The sequence below is a fragment of the Chiloscyllium plagiosum genome, chromosome 41 (assembly GCF_004010195.1).
Source record: "Chiloscyllium plagiosum isolate BGI_BamShark_2017 chromosome 41, ASM401019v2, whole genome shotgun sequence".
In the NCBI taxonomy this organism is placed as follows: domain Eukaryota; kingdom Metazoa; phylum Chordata; class Chondrichthyes; order Orectolobiformes; family Hemiscylliidae; genus Chiloscyllium; species Chiloscyllium plagiosum.
Genome location: NC_057750.1, coordinates 13091691 through 13099390, shown reverse-complemented (window position 1 = coordinate 13099390; position 7700 = coordinate 13091691). Strand labels below are relative to the sequence as shown.

The 7700-nt window shown below is 48.9% G+C and overlaps 1 protein-coding gene across 2 annotated transcripts in view; it reads left to right on the top strand.

Annotated features, from left to right (window-relative positions):
• LOC122542948 (homeobox protein Meis1-like) overlaps nucleotides 1-2230 on the top strand; it is a 28325-nt gene extending 26095 nt beyond the window's left edge. For both annotated transcript variants that reach the window (XM_043681093.1, XM_043681094.1), the window contains exon 6: nucleotides 2024-2230. In XM_043681093.1, coding sequence (XP_043537028.1) covers nucleotides 2024-2215 — 192 coding nt within the window. In that variant the 3' untranslated portion in view covers nucleotides 2216-2230. The remainder of the gene's footprint in view (nucleotides 1-2023) is intronic.
• The last annotated feature ends 5470 nt before the right edge of the window (nucleotides 2231-7700 follow it).

Genomic DNA, 7700 nt, shown 5'->3' with positions numbered 1-7700 from the left:
TCTCACCGACTTCACCTTCTCACCCTATCACCCCTTCACCCCCTTCCCCCTCTCACCCCCTTCAGCTTCTTTTCCCTTTCGCCCTCTTTCCCCTCTCTCCCTCTCACTCCCCTCCCCCTCTTGCCCACTGAGACATACATGGTGGCTGGTTGTGTTTCGGAAGGAGCTGGGTCTAATCTTCCCCCCCAACAGTCGCTGAATATCCTCAGGAAGGTGAGGATGGAGAAATGATCAGTAATTATCGGCATGCCGACGGATAGGGAGAAGGTGGGAAGATGATATGGGGATAGAGGATTGGCAAAGAAGCTGACTTCTGCTCCGAGTTCCTATCTGCTGATGTTTCACCCAGCCTCGGCCTGCTGTGACAGACCCTGATAGGAGCTGGGATTGTAAGATCCTGGTGGAAATACACAGCAGGGGTGGACAATGGAAACCTGCAATCCAGTGAATGCCTCTCCTACATCTATTGGTCTGTGGGTGAACACTGTCAACACACTCTCTGGCTCCATCTCCCACATGACGTTTCCACCTCTCCAATTCCTGGTCTCAATTTGTTGAAAGAAATACAAGAACCCTTTGAGTCATAGAGTCACACAGCACAAAAACAGACCCTTTGACCCAAGTCATCCATGCCATCTAGATATCCTAAATTAATCTAGTCCCATTTGCCAGCACTTGGCCCATATCCCTCTAAACCCTTCCTATTCATGTCCCCATCCAGATGCCTTTTCAATGTTGTGATTGTACCAGCCTGCACCCTATCCTCTGGCAGCTCATTCCCCACACGCACCACCCTCTGTGTGAAAAAGTTGCCCCTTAGGTCCCTGTTAAATCTTTCCCCTCTCATCTTAAATCTATGCCCTCTATTTTTGGACTCCCCTACCCTGGGGAAAGGACCTTGTCTATCCACCCTACCCATACCCCGTATGATTTTACAAACGTATAGACTTTCAGCCTCCGATGCTCCTGGGGATAAAATCCTAAACTATTCAGCTTCTCCTTATAACTCAAACTCTCCGGTCTCAGTAACATCCTAGTTAGTCATTTTCACACCATTTCCAGTTTAATAACATTCTCCTGACATCCTTCTGGGCGACCAGAACAGTACACAGTAGGGGAGACGATGGTCCTGTGCTACTATCACTGGGCTGTCAACCCAGTGACCCAAATAATGCTCTGGGGTCCTGGGTTCGAATCTCACCACAGCAGATGTGGAATTTAAATCCAGTAAGTATCTGGAATTAAGAATCTCGTGATTCCATTGTCAATTGGAAAACCCCATCTGCTTCATTAATGCCCTTTCGGGAAGGAAACTGCCATCCTTACCCGCTCTGGCCTATACGTCATGGCTTGGCATGGGATGGACATCATCGAGGCTCTGGGACGCAGTGGCACGTGGGAGATGGACAAGAGTCAATGTGGTTGCCTCATAACTGCCCTCTGGGCAATTACAGGATGGGCAATAAATGTTGCCTAGCCAGCGACGTCCTCATCCTGTGAGTGCATGAAGGAACAAAAAAAACTGACCTCTCCAACGTCTTGTACAGACACAACATGACATCCCAACATCTAGGAGAAAGTGAGGACTGCAGGTGTTGGAGATCAGAGTCGAGAGTGTGGTGCTGGAAAAGCACAGCCGCTCAGGCAGCATCCGAGGAGAACTGATATCTCAGGCCTAAGCCCTTCGTCACCGATGCTCAATCCTCTGACCAATGAAGGCAAGATTGCCAAACTCCTTCGTCACCACCCTATCCACCCGTGATGCCACTTTCTATGTACCTGCACCTCTAGGTCCCTCTGTTTGACCGTATGCCCCAGGGCCCTATCATTAACTGTGTAAGCTGTAGGTATAAAGGCAAAGTGATTCTCTGGTGCCCTTCAACAAGCAGTGGGCTTGCTGGATTCCCCCTGGTATTAGTGTGGCTGTGTGGAGTGTCTGTGTTCCCCCCCCCCCGGCCTGAGTGGCCATGTCTGTCTTTGCTTGGCTCACCCTTTGCCCGTTTCTGTCTTGGTTCCACCGCAGGTCCACGAATTGTGTGATAATTTTTGCCACCGCTACATCAGCTGCTTGAAGGGCAAGATGCCTATTGACCTGGTGATAGAGGACCGCGATGGAGGCTCAAAATCTGACCTGGAGGATTTCACCGGCTCCTGCACCAGCCTCTCCGATCAGGTAGGGAGCATTTGTCCACCCGATCCCAGTCTCTCTCTCTGATGTACGGTCTGTGAAGAGAGAGCCCAAATCCAGTCCAACCCCAGTGCTCTGACTGTATTACACACCTCGAGAGCTTTGCCTTATTTGCTGCTGTGATTTTTGTAGCTTCCTTTTATAAAACATTGTCTGTGCCAGCAAAGATGGCATGTTAGCTCTGCACTGTTCTGTTTTTACTCCATTGTTTTTAGAGTTTTTGAAATGCCGCGCGAATGTGTAACATTCATTACTGCTGAATATCATCTCTCAGGGCAATTATAATGGAGGCGCCAACTTGTATCACCCAGAGAAGTTCAGGTTGTAAGCTTGCTCGCTGAGCTGGAAGGCTTGTTTTCACATCATTAGTGATCCTCTGGTGAAGCGCTGGTGTTCTGCCCTGCTTTCTATTGATGTGAATTGGTCTCTCAAAATGGGTGATATCATTTCCCGTTCTTATTCTCAGAGGTCGGCAAATGGGGTCCAAATCGATGTCAAGATTAGAGTGTTGCTGGAAGAGCACAGCAAGTCAGGCACCATCCGAGGAGCAGGAAAGTCAAAGTTTCAACAAGAATGAGGCTGGTAGTCACCGGGGTGGAGAGATAAATGGGAGGGGCAGTGGGGATGGGGAGAAGGTAGCCGAGAGTGCAATAGGGGGGATGGAGGTTGGGATGAAGGTGATAGGTCAGAGAGGAGGGTGGAGCGGATAGTTGGGAGGAAACTGGTGAAGTTCACCAAATCAATGTGTTTATTGATGAGGTTTCGGACCCCATTTACCAACCTCTCAGAAAAACTAATATCATCCACCACAACAGACCAGGATACATCAATAGAAAGTGAGATAGAACACCAGCACTTCACCAGAGGCTCACTGATGATGTTACCTAGTAGGGTGACGAAACGTCTGGAAACGAACCTTCCAGCTCAGTGAGCAAACCTACAACTGAACCTCAACCTGAGCTACAGATCTTCTCAAAACTTGCAAATTCAGAGAAGCATCGGGCAGACACATTGAGATTTCTAGGGTAGTCTTATTGCTTTGAGTTTAGTACACACGCACACACGCACACACGCACACATGCACACACACACACACACAAACATGCGATGTGTAGTGAAACAGGCAGCCTATTTCCCAATTGGCAGAGTGTGTTGCGCTCCAGAAGGCGTGGCCTCTAGACCATCTCGGTCCAGCTCTGTTTGCCCACAGCATGACTTGGCATGGGATAGGCATTGCTGGGCACCATCAAGGCTCTGGGGACGCGGTGGTGTGTGGGAGATGGGTATCTCTTTGAATTGCCATTGACCGAGGGCACACCTTGCTCCTTGGGAGAGTCTTGATGGAGGCCAATGGTAATGGACATTGCAACGCACGCCTGTGCCCGTGGGCTCTTGGGTTGGGAAACCCGAGACCAGAGTTGGAATTGGGTCGTTGTTAACCTCGGGCTTCCTGTCTTAGCAACGGTGGCTGGTTATTTTCAGTGGCTGTACTCATGGACCATTGGAATCTCATCAGGCGCATTGACATCATCATCATCATCATCAGTGATGATCCCTCGAGGGGTTGGATGACTCTCTCTCTCTCTCTCTCTTGAGGTGGAACTTTTTTTACACTGAGGGTGGTACAATATGGAATGAGCTGCCAGTGGGGGGGTGGGGGGGGGGAGGGGGGGGGTGGGGTGGAAGCGTGGCCGGAGGTTGGCGGTTGGGATATTGGCACATTGGTTCCACCACCCACGTATCTGTCAGAAATGGCGGGCACCTCAAGTGGAGGGTTAGTGGCTCCTTTGGTGCTACTTGCTGATGCTGGACTGGCACCGGGATGGGGTGGGCGCTATCGAAAGAATACCAGAGCATTACGAAGTGAAAATAAAAGGTTGGATCCCGCTGGACTGACCTCCCCCCAGATATTATTGCATTCTTGCTTCTGAAGCAGGGAGACAGAATGAACATTAGTGCCATGACAGGGTGCTTTAACCTGACTCACAGCCATTCAATTCCTTTCGATATGTTGAAGTGTACTTAAAACCCCTGAAAGATTGGATAACGATCTGTTTTAGTGATGTTTGTCTACGGGTAAATCATTGAATCCCTACGGTGTGGAAGCAGGCCATTCAGCCCATCAAGCCAACACCAACCCTCCGAAACGCATCCCACCCAGACCCATCCCCCTACCTTCTCCCTGTAACCCTGCATCTCCCATGGCTAATCCACCTAGCCTTAACATTCCAGGACACTATGAACACTTTAGCACTGCCAATCCACCTTAGCCTGAACAGGTTTGGACTGTGTGAGGAAGCCAGAGCATCTGGGGGAAACCCGTACAGACACGGGGAGAATGTGCAATCTCCACACAGTCGCCCGAGACTGGAATCGAACCTGGGTCCCTGGCGCTGTGAGGCAGCAGTGCTAACCACTGACCCACCGTGCTGCCCGTCTCAGGGAAAATGGTCCTGTTCTAGCCCTTACCTCTTGGGAAATAGGGCCTTGATTTAACATCCAACCCTGGGGAGATATTTCCTGATGAGTGGCTCAGGCATTATTTATGTCCCCTTCATTTTGTAAAAATAAAAAAAAAAGTCTTTGGGAGGTGGGCATCGCTGGCAAGCTCGGCATTTGTCACCAATTTCCCAATTGCCTCTTGAACTGAAGGGTCCGATCAGCCATTTCAGAGGGCAGTTCAGAGTTAACCCCATTGCTGTGGGTCTGGAGTCACATGTAGACCAGACTGGGTAAAGATGGCAGATTTCTCTCCCAATAGGGGCATTAGTGAACCAGATGGGCTTTTACAAGGATTGGTAATGGCTGGCACCTTCACTACACATTGTGTTTATGGAATTTAAATTCTGCCTACTGCTGTGGTGTGGTTTGAACCTCTATCCCCAAATATTAACCTTGGCATACCAGTCCAGTGCACCATTAACATTAACATTGTGGGCGGCACGGTGGCACAGTGGTTAGCACTGCTGCCTCACAGCGCCTGAGACCCGGGTTCAATTCCCGCCTCAGGCGACTGACTGTGTGGAGTTTGCACGTTCTCCCCGTGTCTGCGTGGGTTTCCTCCGGGTGCTCTGGTTTCCTCCCACAGTCCAAAAGATGTGCAGGGTCAGGTGAATTGGCCATGCTAAATTGCCCGTAGTGTTAGGTAAGGGGTAAATGTAGGGGTATGGGTGGGTTTCGCTTCGGCGGGTCGGTGTGGACTTGTTGGGCCGAAGGGCCTGTTTCCACACTGTAATGTAATCTAATCTAATCTAAATCATTATCTCCTTGGAATGCAATTCCTTCCCAGTACATTGTTTTTTGAGGATGTAACTCTGAAGATGGACAAGGGAGATCCAGTGGATGTAGTATACCTGGACTTTCAGAAAGCCTTTGATAAAGTCCCACATAGGAGGTTAGTGAGCAAAATTATGGCACATGGTATTAGGGGCAAAATACTGACATGGATTGAAAATTGGTTGGCTGACAGGAAACAAAGAGTAGTGATAAACGGCTCCCTTTCAGAATGGCAGGTGGTGACCAGTGGTGTGCCGCAGGGATCAAGTGCTGGGACCACAGCCTTTTACAATGTACATTAATGATACAGATGAAGGTATTAAAAGTAATATTAGCAAATTTGCTGATGATACAAAGCTGGATGGCAGGGTGAAATGTGAGGAGGATGTTAGGAGAATACAGGGTGACCTGGACAGGCTAGGTTAGTGGACAGATCCATGGCAGACGCAGTTTAATGTGGATAAATGTGTGGTTATCCACTTTGGTGGCAAGAACAGAAGGCAGATTCCTACCTAAATGGAGTCAAGTTAGGTAAAGGGACACTACAACGAGATCTAGGTGTTCTTGTACATCAGTCAATGAAAGCAAGCATGCAGGTACAGCAGGCAGTGATGAAAGCTAATAGCATGCTGGCCTTCATGACAAGAGGAATTGAGTATAGAAGCAAAAGAGGTCCTTCTGCAGCTGTACATGGCCCTGGTGAGACCGCACCTGGAATATTGTGTGTAGTTCTGGTCTCCAAAATTGAGGAAAGACATTCTGGCTATTGAGGGAGTGCAGCGTAGGTTCACGAGGTCAATTCCCGGAATGGCGGGACTATCTTACGCTGAAAGATTGGAGCGACTGGGCTTGTATACGCTTGAGTTTAGAAGGCTGAGAGGGGATCTGATTGAGACGTATAAGATTATTAAAGGATTGGACACTCTGGAGGCAGGAAACATGTTTCCGCTGATGGGTGAGCCCTGAACCAGAGGACACAGCTTAAAAATATGGGGTAGGCCACTTAGAACAGAGTTGAGGAGAAACTTCTTCACCCAGAGAGCGGTGGGTGTATGGAATGCTCTGCCCCAGAAGGCTGTGGAGGCCAAGTCTCCGGTTACTTTCAAGAAAGAGATGGATAGAGCTCTTCAGGATAGTGGAATCAAGGGTTATGGGGATAAGGCAGGAACAAGATACTGATTGAGGATGATCAGCCATGATCATAATGAATGGTGGTGCTGGCTCGAAGGGCAGATTGGCCTACTCCTGCACCTACTGTCTATTGTCTACATTCCCTAAGACAGCATTTGAACCAATCAGAGTTGGCTGGCCTGGTGTGAATTTAGGTCAACCATTCGCCCAGTACATCTTCCATGGCAACGCCGCTGTCTATCATAGAGCAGCCGATCAGTGCCCTTTTCTCAGGTGGTAGACAGCATGGAAATCTTCAGCATTGTCTGTCTGGCCATTAAAATGTAAATAAAATTATAATCTAACTCTCGGGAATGAGCATAATCATAGAACACAGAACATTCCAGCGCAGTACAGGCCCTTTGGCCCTCGATGTTGCAGTGACCTGTGAAACCAATCGGAAGCCCATCTCACCTACACCATCCCATTCCTTCTCTAAATTCAGTGGTGAGCTGCCTTCTTAAACCACTACAGTCGGTGTGCTGTCAGTAGACCCACAATGCCCTGAGGGAAGGAATTCCAGGATTTTGTCCAAACGACACAGAAGGCGATACATTTCCAAGTCAAGATGGCAAGTGGCTTGGAGGGGAATGTGTGTTCCCCTGTATCTGCTGCCCTTTTCCTTCCAGATGGAAGTGGTCGTGGGATTGGAAGGTGCTGTCTAAGGAGCCTTGGTGAGTTGCTACAGGGCATTTGGTAGATGGTACATAACTGCTGCTAGTGAGCGTCGGTAGTGGATGTGGTGCCAATCAAGCGGGTTGCTTTGACCTGGATGTTGGGGGAACTTGCAGGGGGTGGTGTTCCCATGTATCTGCTGCTCTTGTCCTTCTCGAAGGATGTGACCGTGGGTTTGGAAGGTGCTGTGTGAGAAAGTCAATGAAAGGAAATTGAAGGAAAAATCAGACATGATGTGTAACACTGCATATTATATCCTACTTTTATTTAAATCGTGGGTTACAGAAATAGAGCTGAAATAAATCTGAGCTAGTTGAATAGCAGTGGAATCTCTCCAGCCTCGTGGTCAATTTGCAGGCTGTTTGCTGTCCTGTGCTGTTTAAACAGACTC